The following is a 14,236-nucleotide window of genomic DNA, read 5'->3' as shown; positions in this document are numbered from 1 at the left end:
GTTTAAGCCTCAGCAAAATATAGTTCAACCTATTTTTTAAAATATTTTTATTTATTTATTTGAGAGAGAAGAGATAAAGAGATAGAGAATGAGCACTCAGGGCCTCCAGCCACTGCAAACAAACTCCAGACACATACGTGACCTTGTGCATCTGGCTTACGTGGGTCCTGGGGAGTTGAACCTGGGTCCTCTGGCTTTGCAGGCAAACACCTTAAATACTAAGCCATCTCTCCAGCCCATCCTATTTTTTAAAATATTTTTTTATCTTTTTTTTTTATTTATTTGATAGAGAGAGAGCGAGAGAAAGAGAGAGAATGGGTGTGCCAGGGCTTCCAGCCACTGCAAACGAACTCCAGACACTTGCACATCCTTGTGCATCTGGCTAATGTGAGTCCTGGGGAATCAAACCTGGGTCCTTTGGCTTTGCAGGCAAGCACCTTAACCGCTAAGCCATCCTTCCAGCCCTCAACCTCTTTTATTTATTTATTTGCAAGCAGACGGAGGTAGAAAGAAGACAAAGAATGGGCATGCCAGGGCCTCCAGTTGCTGCAAACAAAGTCCAGACCCATGCACCACCTTGTGAGTGTGGCCTCAAGTGGGTACTGGGGAATCAATCCCACGTCACTAGGCTTTTCAGGCAGGTGCCTTCACAGCCACACCGTCCTTCTGGGTGAGATAGCCATGCAAATATAAGAACCTGAGCTCCATGCTCAGCACCCATGCAAAATGCTGCACACAGCAGTTGGCATCTGTAATTAGGAACTGGAGGCAAAGAGGGAGCATCAATAGGGCATTATGGCTGCCTAGTCTAGTTGAATTGGTGAGCTCCAGCTTCACTGTGAGAACTGTTTCAAAATATAAGGTGGAGAGCTGGAGAGATGGCTTAGAGGTTAAGGCACTTGCCTGCAAAGCCTAAGGACCCATGTTCGACTCTCCAGATCCCATGTAAGCCAGACACACAGGTGACACACACGCGCATGGACACACATGTGCACAAGGTGGCGCAAATGTCTGGAGCTCGACTACAGTGGCTAGAGACCCTGGCATGCCAATTCTCTCATTAAAAAAATAAACATAATAAGTTGGGTATGGTGGCACACGCCTTTAATTCCAGCACTCAGGAGGCAGAGGTAGGAGGATCACGTGAGTTCAAGGCCACCCTGAAACTACATAGTGAATTCCAGGCCAGCCTGGGCTAGAGCGAGACCCTACCTTGGAGGGAAAAAAAAAAGGGGGGGAGAAAGAACAATTGTGGAACCAGAAGCCACATAAATTTTTAAACATCAAACTCTATTTCAAGTTCTGAAAACATTTAATTTATGACAAAAAGTATTCTTCTAGAAGTTACAAACCATGTAAAACTATTAAGTAACACTTAGATTTCACCTTGTTGGCCTGGAGAGGTGGTTCACAGGTTAAAGGCACTTGTCTGCAAACCCTGACAGCCTGGGTTTGATTCCCCAGTACCTGTAATAAAGCCAGATGCACAAAGTGGTGTATAAATCAGGAATTCATTTGCAATGGGAGGATGCCCTGGCACGTCCATGCTGTCTTTTGGTCCGCTTCACTGTCTGCCAAATAAATAAGTAAAACATATAAATCTCACCTTTTCAATCTGCTGAACAACCACTGAAGCTATTCTGTCAAGCAGTGGAGTACTGAGGTAGTTGGTTCTAGAAAGGAAAGATGCAATCTTGGCAACATTAGCGTAATTAATTTCATCCACAAAACGCTGTAAAGCAGCAATTGTTTCTTCAATAAGTGATTCATAAAACCAGGCTCCTCTCAAAGATTTAAGTTCCTCCCACAGTAGATCCAAATTGCCGTTCTGCTGTAATCGCTGACGGCCACAGCGGTCTAGCGTTTGCAGTAGTTTCAGCTGTTTTCCGGTGGTACTGCCCAAGCACGTGTGATCGTACTGAATCCATCTTAAAACAGCTGCAGCGATGTCATTCAGCTCCTTGAGATTCCACTGAGGTAGAGATGCTTCTATTCGGGTTATCACTGCTTCGCTGAGGTGGGAAGAGATCATGGATATGGCACAGACCAGGATGGAAGTCTTGCTCAGTAAGGCAGTATCTTCTAAGTGACTATAAAGGAAAAAGAAAATGAAAAGAATAAAATTAACACATCAGCAACAAAACCCACAAAAATACACGTATTACCATATGGATATTCAGGCTGGAGAGATGGCTTAGCACTTAAGGCACTTGCCTGCAAAGCCTAAGGACCCAGGTTCGATTCCCCAGGACCCAGGTAAGCCAGATGCACCAGGTGGTGCATGTGTCGGAAGTTTGCAGTGGTTGGAGACTTGGTGCACCCATTCTCTATCTGCCTCTTCATCTCTTTCTCTCAAATAAATAAATAAAATATTTTTTAAAATATGAATATAAACTGGGTGTGGTGGTGCACATCTCAGCAACATGGAACCGTCTACAGCAGACTGTCTCAAAAAATAAAAACATTTTTTAAAAAAGTAGCAACCGTAAGGTGCTGGGAGATGGCTCAGCAGGTAACAGCATTTATCACTTAAGCACGAGGGCCAGAGATGTCTTGAATTTAATTCTCCAGTAACCCCAGTCTTGTGAGAAACAGAGACTGGTCTCGAAATCAAACTGCCTCCTAAATTCTGGGATTAAAGGCGTAAGCAATCACACCCAGCAGAACACTTTTAAGTGACAACGACTCATAAACACTCCCACTGGTCTGATTCCACACTAAATATGGAAAGGGTGAACAATTAGCATATATGTCATCATCTAAGAAGAACCAAATAACTTCAAAAAAAGGAGAACTTTCTTAGAACACCTGTCAAATAATAGTTCTATTATTATTATTATTATTGGGGTTTTTTGGTGTTTTTCAAGGTAGGATCTCACTCTAGCCCAGGCTGACCTGGAATTCACTATGTAGTCTCAGGCTGGCCTCAAACTCACAGCGACCTCCTACTTCTGCCTCCCGAGTGCAGTGCTGGGATTAAAAGCGTGCGCCACCACGCCCACCAAATGTGAGTCCTGATTCCTTAGTTCAAATCCCTCTTGATCATAATGACATAGCAATTTATTGTAATAAGAAATCAATTTCAGCCTGGCATGGTGGCGCACACCTTTAATCCCAGCACTCGGGAGGCAGAGGTAGGAGGATCACTGTGAGTTCAAGGCCACCCTGAGACTACAGAGTTAATTGCCTGGACCAGAGTGACCCTCTACCTCAAAAAAACAAACAAAAAAAAAGAAATCAATAATCAATTTCAACTAAGCTAACTGTTGTAGATACCTTCCAGTTGCTGACAACAGGCACCCAACTAAAAGCAGCGGATGGAGAGAAAGTTGTTTGTTTTACAGTCTCTAGGGGAACCTCTGGTGGCAGGGGAAAGATGGTAGAGAGGAGCTGGACATCTCACCTCTGCCACAGCAGGTGGAAAACTGCAGCAGGAAAGTGAACCAAACTCTAGCAAAGGGGAACTGGCTCTAACACCCCTAAGCCCCACCCCCAACCACACACCTCCTCCAGCCAGGCTCCATCACCCAAACTGCCATCAGCTAGGAACCAAGCATTCAAAAGACATGAGCTTTGGGGAACATTAACTCAAACCACCACACCACCCTCTTGAATACAGCATGAATCCCATGATACCTGCTCTTCTAGAAATTAGAACAATTCAAAGCGGTCACTACAAACGAAAGGAAGAAGTTTATTCTGGCTTGAACCTCATTTCAGCAAGCATATTTAATCACTGATCCATCTTCCCAGCCTTGAACCTTCTTTCCATCATTAACTGTATTTTTTCATCTTTATTTTTATTCATACATCTGTTTGACCCCAGATTTATCTGTTAGGTTTATCTGTTAGACACATAACAAATATTTACTGAAGTCCAAAGAAACTTGTTTTGAAACAATGTCTCACTCTTACGGCATGTGATGGCCTCAAACTCACGGAGTCTCCAGAACACTGGGGTTCAAACCCAAACTTTTGTGGATTCTAAGTAAGTACTTTACCAACTGAGTTACATTGGCAGCCCCTAAATAGCCATTTTAGTAAAGGTAAGACAGGCACAGTGAGGGACGGTGCAGCTGCTACATTGTGGAGGACAACGCCAGACAGTGCTACACTGGGAGACAAACACACACATGTGCAAAGACGTTCAAATCCATATTCCAAAAGTTCTTTAGAAAATCACTTTATCCCAGGATGGAGATATACATCAGTGGTAGAACACCCTAGCATACATGAAGCTCTGGGTTCAATCCATACTATAGTGAACAAAATAAAATTTTTTTAATTAATTAATTTATTTATTTGAGAGCGACAGACACCGAGAGAAAGACAGATAGAGGGAGAGAGAGAGAATGGGCGCGCCAGGGCTTCCAGCCTCTGCAAACGAACTCCAGACGCGTGCGCCCCCTTGTGCATCTGGCTAACGTGGGACCTGGGGAACCGAGCCTCGAACCAGGGTCCTTAGGCTTCACAGGCATGTGCTTAACCGCTAAGCCATCTCTCCAGCCCCAAAATAAAATTTAAAAAATAAATTTTTTTTTTAAGGGCCGGGCTTGGTGGCACACGTCTTTAATCCCAGCACTCTGGAGGCAGATGTAAGAGGATCACCATGAGTTCAAGGCCACCCCGAGACTACATCATGACTTGTAGGTCAGCCTGAGCTAGAGTGAAACCCTACCTCGAAAAACCAAAAAAAGGAATTACCATGGGATTTTTTTTTTATAATCATGGAAAATGCTAATAAAAAAAAATGGGGTGGGGGGAGAGATGGTTTAGCAGTTAAGGCATTACCTGCAAAGCCAAAGGACCCTGGTTCAACTCTCCAGGACCCACATAAGCCAGATGCACAAGGGGGCACATGCATCTGGAGTTTGTTTGCAGTGGCTAGAGGCCCTGGCATGCCCATTCTCTCTCTCTCTCTCTCTCTCTCTCTCTCTGCCTCTTTCTTTCTCTTTCTCTCTCAAATAAATAAATAAAAATAAAGTTAAAAAAAAACACCCAAAGACCAAACCCCCAAAAATATTACAAGCTCTAATTAAGAGACCTCAAATTGGGAAAAGATGATGACAACAAAATAAAAGAGACTGATTGAGAAGGGGAAGGGGTATGATGGAGAGTGGAATTGCAAAGGGGAAAGTGGGGGAGAGAGGGAACTACCATGGGTTATTGTCTACAATTAAGGAAGTTGTCAATAAAAAAAAAAAAATTTAATGCAAGAGGAAAAAAAAAGAAATAAAAAAGCTCAAATTGGGGCTGGAGATATGGCTTAGCAGTTAAGGTGCTTGTCTGAGAAGCCAAAGGACTCAGGTTCAGTTCTCCAGGTCCCACATGAGACAGATGCACATGACGGCACATGCCTTTGGAATTCCTTTGTAGTGGCTAAAGGCCTTGGCACACCCATTCTTTCTCTCTCTCCCATTCTCTGTCTCTAATAGAGAAATACAAATAAAAACTTAAAGAAAAAAAAAAAGGAAGACCTCAAATTGGGCTGAAGAGATGGCTTAGCAGTTAAGGCAAATGCCTATGAAGCCTAAGGACCCAGGTTCAACTCCCCAGAACCACGTAAGCCAGACACACAAGGTGATAAGTGTACGCAGGGGGCACACACATCTGGAGTTCGGTTGCAGTGACTAGAGGCCCTGGTGTACCAATCCTCTCTCTCATAAAAAATTTTTAAAAAGACCTCAAATCAAGCATTAAGTTTCCAGAAGTCTTATTTGGCTCCTTTCGTTAGTGAAGTTTCTTGGAGTTGTATGTTCACAGTGCAGAAGCACAGGAGGACAGTCAGCTTCACCCAAAAGCTTAGTAACTCTTTTTTCTTCTGTGCTTTAGACAAGAACTATCCTTGGTGTCTATTCTAATCTTTTTTAAAAATTTTTTTTGTTTATTTATATTTATTTGAGAGTGACAGAGAGAGAAAGAGGCAGACAGAGAGAATGGGTGCGCCAGAGCCTCCAGCTATTGCAAACTCCAGATGCATGTGTCCCCTTGTGCATCTGGCTTATGTGGGTTCTGGGGAATCAAGCCTTGAACCAGGGTCCATAGGCTTCACAGGCAAGCACTTAACCGCTAAACCATCCCTCCAGCCCTTTATTCTAATCTTTAAAATAAAAAATCCAGGGCTGGAGGGATGGCTTAGTGGTTAAGGCGTTTGACTTCAAAGCCAAAGGACCCAGGTTCGATTCCCCAGGACCCATGTTAGCCAGATGCACAAGGGGGCACATGCATCAGGAGTTCGTTTGCAGTGGCTGGAGGCCCTGATGCGCCCATTCTCTCTCCCCCCACCTACTTCCTGTCAAATTAAAAATTCTTTAAAAGAAGAAATCCAGCCAGGGGTGGTGGTGCACACCTTTACTCCCAGCACTTGGGAGGCAGAGATAGAAGGATCACTGTGAGTTTGAGGCCACCCTGAGACAACATTGTAAATTCCAGGTCAGCCTGGGCTAGAGTGAGACCCTACCTCGAAAAAAAAAAAAAAAAAAAAATCCAGCCAGGCATGGATGGTGGCCCAGGCCTAAAACCCCAGCACTTGGGAGGTCAAGGTAGAAGGGTTGCCAGGAATTAGTGACCAACCTGGGGTAGAGTGAGATCCTGTTACCTCAAAAGAAAAAAAGAAAAAAGAAAAAGAAAAAGCCTGGTAGGCATCTTAGCACATGCCTTTAATCCCAACAGGCCTAGGAGAATCACCATGAATTCAAGGCCACCCTAAGACCACACAGTGAATTCCAGGTCAGCCTGGGCTAGAATGAAACCCTTCCTCCAAAAACCAAAAATAGCTGGATGTGGTGGTGCACGCCTTTAATTCCAGCACTTGGAGGCAGAGGTAGAAGGACTGCCATGAGTTCGAAGTTACCCTGAGACTACATAGTAAATTTCAGGTCAACCTGGGCTACAGTGAGACCCTACCTTAAAAATCATCATAATAACAATAAATAAAATAAAATAAAAAGAGAGAGGGCTAGAAAAATAGCTTGGCAGTTAAGACACTTGCCTGGGAAGCCTAAAGACCCAGGTTCAGACCTCGAGTACCCACATAAGCCAGATGCACAAGGTGGCGCTTCCATGAGGAGCTTGTTTAGATTGCTGGAGGTCCTGGTGCGCCCATTCTCTCTCTACCTGCCTCTTCTCTCTATCTCTCTATCTGTCTGCTTCTTAATCTTTCTCAAATAAATAAATTAAATAAAGTTTTAAAAAAGAGAGAGAAAATAAGATCTTAGTTTAACCTAATCAACAATATGGAAAACTGAGTAACTTTCCCAATTAGAATACCTAGATAAAAAGGTAATTTTAAATTCTAAAGGGAATATTCCTTTTCACCAATATTGTCATTACATATACTTGTTTATTTAGTTATTTAGTGGTACCAGGGAATCAAACCTACAAGACAGCATGCTATGACAGTGTACTACCACTGAGCTATAGCCCAGCCTAAGTTACTTAGTTTGTCTCCAAAAGTTCCACCATTCTGTATATAATTAAACAAAACAAACACGTGAATAGATCATTAAATGAAATACTAAACAAATACTTCCACTTAAATCTTACCGAAGAAGTAATTCTCTGAGTTTTACAAAAAGCTCCTTATTTTGAAAATGTAGAAAAATCAATGCTTGAGTTATTTTCAGTAGCTCTGCTGGTTTATAGTTATCCAAATATTTATTCAGCACTGAAGCAATTCTGAAAGACAAAAACATACCTTCTAACCAGTCCATTCACTTATTTATAAAACATTAATTCCACACACTCTGCTCTAGGCTAGATAAACAGCAATGAATGAGACAAGGTTTTCTGTTCTCACAGAACTGTCTCAAGATGTCAATAAAAATGTCAACAAGAGCAATCAATGTGTGAATGAAATAACATTCAATAATAAATAGTAAAAGGAAGCCGGGTGTGGTGGCGCACGCCTTTAATCCCAGCACTTGGGAGGCAGAGATAGGAGAATCACGGACAGCTTGAGGCCACCCTGAGACTACATAGTGAATTCCAGGTCAGCCTGAGCTAGAACAAAACCCTACCTCGAGAAACCAATAAATAAATAAGTAAAAATAAAAACTAAATAGTAAGAGGAGAGAAAAGCATAGCTTTAGTAACTGCCTAAGTTTAAAAAAGAAAACCTCACCAAGCAGACATCAAATTTGACATTCTCACAAAATTTTCTACCAAGTGTTAGTAACAATCAGCCACACTTGACTTAATTTTCTCCTTAAATCCACTGGCCTAAAATCCATACAAAGTAAAGAAGGAAGGGCAAAGGGAAGGGGAAGGGAAAGAGCAGACAGGGGAGAGGAGAGAGGAATGGGAAAGCAGCAGCAAGGAGCAATAAATTGGAAAAAATAAGACAAAGGAATATCAAAAGATCATAAAATGAAAAGCTAAACATACGTAATTTCAATGTTTTTTTTTTCTTTTCAAATCTCAAGCTAACAATAACAACAACAAAAAGCCAGGCCAGGGAGATGGCTCAGTGGTTAACGGCACTTGCTTGCAAAGCCTGCTGGCCTGGGTTCAATTCCCAGTAACCCACCTAAAGCCAGAAGCACAAGTGCCACATGTGTCTGGAGTTTGTTTACAGTGGCAGGAGGACCTGGCACACCTGCTCTTTTTCTCTTCCCCTGTCTTGCAAATAAACAAAACTTTAAAAAATTTAAAAAATGGAAAAATGTAACCTTTAAAAATGCCAATACAGGGCTGGAGAGACGGCTTAGCAGTTAAGGCACTTACTCGGGAAGCCTAAGGACCCAGGTTGAACTCCCCAGTACCCACATAAGCACAAGGCAGAACATGCATCTGGAGTTCATTTGTAGTGGTTGAAGGCCCTGCCAATTTTCACTCTCTGTGTGTCTTCCCTCTATCTCTCTCTGCTTGCAAACAAATAAATAAATAATATTTTTAAGATGCCAATACATAGAATTATAGTTATGAAACAAGTTCATATGGACACCAAAGACAATGCATCTTGGATGTGCGGGTGATCTGGCTGTGACATCTGTCACCCCACTGACCGCCAGGGTTGATTCGGCTGACCTGGCTGGCTTGGTGGATGGCCCCTTCCTCCCTCCCTCCCTGCTCCATGTTTGACCTTCCCGAAGCTGCACACTCAGAGAGGACAGGTCTTTGGTCAAGGGTATACGAGTAGCTTCATTCCCCTGCTAGAACCTCTATCTAAAGTGCTCAAGAAACTGCATCTTAATATGATGGAGAATGGAATTTCAAAGGGGAAAGTGTGGGGGGGGGGAAGGGAGGGAATTACCATGGAATATTTTTTTATAATCATGGAAAATGCTAATAAAAATTAAAAAAAAAAAAAGAAACTGCATCTTTTGAAAAATACATCCTTGAATCAGGGGTGATAGTGCACGCCTTTAATCCCAGCATCTAAGAGGCTGAGGTAGGAGGACTGCCAGGAGTTCAAGGCCAGCCTAGGGGTACAGAGGGGATTCCAGGTCACCTGGATTACAGTGAGATCCTTTCTCAAAAAAAGAAAAAAAAAAGAAAGAAAGAATACTTGCTGGGCGTGGTGGCGCACGCCTTTAATCCCAGCACTTGGGAGGCAGAGGTAGGAGGATCGCTGAGAATTCGAGGCCACCCTGAGACTACACAGTGAATTCCAGGTCAGCCTGAGCCAAAGCGAGACTCTACCTTGAAAAACCAAAAAAAAAAAAAAAAAAAAAAAGAATACTTGCTCTGTTAATCGCTTTCATGAACTATGATGGTCTGCTTGAGTATACCAATAGCAATAAAAGAAATGGAAAATGCTGTAAACAATTTTATCTCCGTTTTGAAATAATAAACTCAAGCTGGGCATGGTGGTGCACGCCTTTAATCCCAGCACTCGGGAGGCAGAGGTGGGAGGATTGCCATGAGTTCGGAGCCACCCTGAGACTCCATAGTGAATTCCAAGTCTCCCTGGGCTACAGTGAGACCCTACCTCGAAAAACCAAAAAAGAAAAAAAAAAAAAAAGAAAGAAGGAAAGAAAAGAAATAATAAACTCAAATATAAACAATGCCTTCAATGTTAATTCCTTATCTTCAAGAAAACAATTAAGACAAAAGGTGTTTTTTTTTTCACTCAGAAAAAAAGAGATACTTCTGAGCCAGGCGTGATAGCACACACCTTTAATCCCAGCACTCAGGAGGCAGAGGTAGGAGGATCACTGTGAGTTCAAGGCCACCCTGATACTGCATAGTGAATTCCAGGTCAACCTGGACTAGAGTGAGACCCTACCTCGAAAAACAAAGAAAAAAAAAAGAGAGAGATACTTCTGAATGACAAACAAATTCAACATTATGAACTTAGGCAAAGACTACTTGTTAATCAAACAGGAGTTTCGGCTTTCCATAGCTGCCATCGCCTCTACCACCACTAGAGTTTGCTGGCTGGTCAGCTCCTCTGACAGCAGTAACATAGTTGATTCAAGTCTAGAAACAAACAAATAAAAACCTTTCTTAATGTTTCAAATTGAAACTTGACTTTCCAGGCTTTTTTTTTAATAATAGTTCTTAGATTAAAAAACAAACATTATAGACAAACTTTACATTCCAATTCCATAATACAATTCCAATTTTCTCCTCACATATTTGGAGATGAATTTTTTTTCCTAAAGTGTTTCTGTTTGTTTTGTTTTGTTTTTTTGAGGTAGGGTCTCACTCTAGTCCAGTTGACCTGGAATTTACTCTGTAGTCTCAGGGTGGCCTTGAACTCAAGGCAATCCTTCTACCTCTGCCTCTGCCTCCTGAGTGCTGCTGGGATTAAAGGTGCACCACCACACCCAGCTTAAAGTTTTGGGGTTTTTTAATTGGTGTTTGAAGGTATGGTTGACCTTGAACTCATGGTGATCCTCCTGCCTCCCTCACATGCAACCATGCCCAGCTAATGTGTTTTGTTTTCTTTTTCTTTCTTTTTTTTTTTTTTTTTGGAAATAGGGTCTTGCTAAAATAGCTTAAGGTGGTCTTGACTTAGAGTGCTTCCTGGCTCAGACTCCCACATATTAGGATTGTGAGCTATCACACCCAACTGAGATATTATTATATTTAAAAAATATTTTCTTCTGCCAGGCACGGTGGTGTATGCCTTTAATCCCAGTACTTGGGAAGCAGAGGAAGGAGGATTGCAGTAAATTCAAAGCCACCCTGAGAGTACCAGGTCAGCCTAGGCTAGAGCAAGACCCTACCTTGAAAAACAAACAGACAAAACAAATTCTTCCAAGCAAATAAAATAAGGCCTTCAAATAATCTAACTTTTTTGTTTTTTTTTTTAAGGAGAAAAAGGTTACACCAGGTATGGTGGTACTCATCTTTAATCCCAGCACTTGAGCCCAGGCTGTGCTCCACCTCTTGCCAATCGTCCCACCTTAGTGTCCCAAGGGCTGCCATTGGAGGAGTGAGCCAACAAGCCCTGCTTTCCTTTGGAATAATACAGATCAGTGTAGAAGATGATAATTAGGACACTTATTATTCACACCGGGTAGTTCCATGCCATCCTTTCACCAAACTTAAGATTAGGGCTAGGGAGATCACTCTGTTGGTCAAATGCTTGCCTTACAAGCATGAGGACCACGTCTAAAATCCCTGTAAACATGCCAGGCATGGCAGCACTCACTTCCAATCCCAGCACTGGGGCGGTGAAGACAGGAGGAGCCTTAGGCTCACTGGCTAGTCAACAGAACCTAATCGGTGAGCTCCAGGCCAACGAGAGACCTTGCCTCAAAAAAGGAGGTAGATTGTGTTCCTGAGAAAGGTTGACTTCTGGCCTACACACACACACACACACACACACACACACACACACACACACACAACTAAACTGCTGAGTCATCTCCCTAGTCCCACAAAAAACAAAACTTTATAACCCAATGTTCTCTCTTCTCAGAGAACTATTTCAGTCTACATGTTTGTTTGTTTGTTTGAAAGAGAGAGGCACAGACAGATAGAGAGAAAGAGAATGGGCATGCCAAGGCTTCCAGCCACTGTAAACAAACTCCAGACACATCCGCCACACGTGCATCTGGCTTATATGGGTACTAGGGAATCAAACCTGTGTCCTTTGGCTCCGCAGGCAAGTGCCTTAATTGCTAAGCCATCTTTCCAGCCTCAGTCTACATTTTTCTTTCTGGTCTGCTCTACTCATAGCACTATAAGATTAATTTTTATATAAAGTCATAAAGAACTTAGTTAAATTAAACTTTTGTAAAACCATAATTTTTTTTTTTTTTGCCTTTTGGTTTTTTATTTTGTTGTGTTTTGACAAAACACACACAATTTACAAGGGAATCACAATACATGCAATTGTAAAGTGCTTGATGTCAAGATTCCAATATAACTTTTATAATGGGCTAGGAAGATCCTCAGTGGGTAAAGACACTTGCTAGTAAAGTCTGCCAGCTCAGGTACAATTCCCCAGTACCCACATACAGCCAGATGCACAGTGATGCATACATCTGGGGTTTGTTTGCACTGTCAAGGGCCCCTGGCGCATATTCTCTCTTCTCTCTCTCAAATAAAAATATTTGTAATATATTTAAATAAAAATATTTCTACTACTTTATTTATTTGCAAGCAGAGAGAGAGAGAATGGACATTCCAGGGCCTCCAGCTGCTGCAAATGAACTCCAGATTCATGCACCATTGTACATTTGGCTTTACATGGGTAACAGGAACAGGTCATTAGACATTGCAGGCAGGTACCTTAAGTGCTGAGTCATCTCTCTAGCTCCAGTAAAAATATTCTTAAAAAGAACTTTTATAATGACCCAACTTCTATTAATATGTACCCTTAAATTTTTTCATATAATTTAAAGACTCCTTTATCTTGAGGCTGGGCATGGTGGCACATACCTTTAATCCCAGCACTTGGGAGGCTGAGGTAGGAGGATTGTGGTGAGTTTAAGGTCAGCCTGAGCCTACATAGTGAATTCCATGTCAACCTGGGCTAGCGCGAGACACTACCTTGAAACCCATCCCCCCCAAAAAAAACTTTCTCAATAAAGTTTTTCCTAAGAGTAATGATACAGTCTCTATTATGCAGCTCCTGATATCCCTGACTGAACTGAATTTACCGATCATACTTGTCTATAAGATACTATGTTTCTTTTTTTGTTTTGTTTTGTTTTGTTTTTCGAGGTAGGGTCTCACTCTGGTCCAGGCTGACCTGGAATTAACTCTGTAGTCTCAGGGTGGCCTTGAACTCATGGCGATCCTCCTACCTCTGCCTCCCGAGTGCTGGGATTAAAGGCGTGCGTGCGCCACCACGCCCGGCAAGATACTATGTTTCTAAGTATTCCATATGCTTATGCTGGGTGAGAAAATTTTATATCTTGTGTAAAACCAGTCACATAGCCTAGGGAGAGAGAATCTTACATAATAATCATGCTTATATATTAATTTAATATTGGTTCATCTTCTAACAAGATCACAGTGTTTTAAAATCAAATAACATCTAATAAAAAAGCTGGGCGTGCACCTGATATTCGATAAAAATGCCAAAAATACTCATTGGAGAAGAGACAGCCTCTTCAGCAAATGGTGTTTTGAAAACTGGATATATATCTGCAGAAGGATGAAAATAGATCCTTCTCTCTCACCATGCACAAGAATTAAGTCCAAATGGATTAAAGACCTTAACATCAGACCGGAAACTCTGAAACTGCTAGAGGAAAAAGTAGGGGAAACCCTTCAACATATTGGTATTGGCAAAGACTTTCTGAATAAAACCCAAATTGCTCAGGCAATAAAACCACAGATAAACCACTGGGACCTAATGAAATTACAAAGATTTTGCACCGCAAAGGACACAGTGAAAAAAGCAAAGAGGCAACCTACAGAATGGGAAAAAAATCTTCGCCAGCTATGTATCTGATAAAGGATTAATATCTAGGATATACAAAGAACTCAAAAAGTTAAATAATAAGGAATCAAACAAGCCAATCAAAAAATGGGCTATGGAGCTAAATAGAGAGTTCTCAAAGGAAGAAATACGAATGGCATATAAACATCTAAAAAAATGTTCTACATCACTAGTCATCAAGGAAATGCAGATTAAAACTACATTGAGATTCCATCTCACTCCTGTCAGATTGGCCACTATCATGAAAACAAATGATCATAAATGTTGGCGGGGATGTGGAAAAAAAGGAATGCTTCTGCACTGCTGGTGGGAATGCAATCTGGTCCAGCCATTGTGGAAATCAGTGTGGAGGTTCCTAAAACAGCTAGAGATTGATCTACCATATGACCC

General features: G+C 41.9%; 1 protein-coding gene across 4 annotated transcripts in view; it reads right to left on the bottom strand.

Moving 5' to 3' along the window:
• Positions 1–14,236, bottom strand: part of Fastkd1 (FAST kinase domains 1) — a 45,583-nt gene that overhangs the window by 16,825 nt on the left and 14,522 nt on the right. For 3 of the 4 annotated variants that reach the window (XM_045147378.1, XM_045147380.1, XR_006636786.1), the window contains 3 exons: positions 10,312–10,422; positions 7,546–7,677; positions 1,607–2,090 (listed from right to left, as the gene is read on the bottom strand). In XM_045147378.1, coding sequence (XP_045003313.1) covers positions 1,607–2,090; positions 7,546–7,677; positions 10,312–10,422 — 727 coding nt within the window. The remainder of the gene's footprint in view (positions 1–1,606; positions 2,091–7,545; positions 7,678–10,311; positions 10,423–14,236) is intronic. The other variant, XM_045147379.1, reaches the window with a different exon arrangement.

Source organism: Jaculus jaculus, chromosome 4 (genome assembly GCF_020740685.1).
Source record: "Jaculus jaculus isolate mJacJac1 chromosome 4, mJacJac1.mat.Y.cur, whole genome shotgun sequence".
NCBI lineage: Eukaryota > Metazoa > Chordata > Mammalia > Rodentia > Dipodidae > Jaculus > Jaculus jaculus.
Note: the sequence above shows the minus strand (reverse complement) of the source record. Positions and strands in the feature narration are given on the sequence as shown.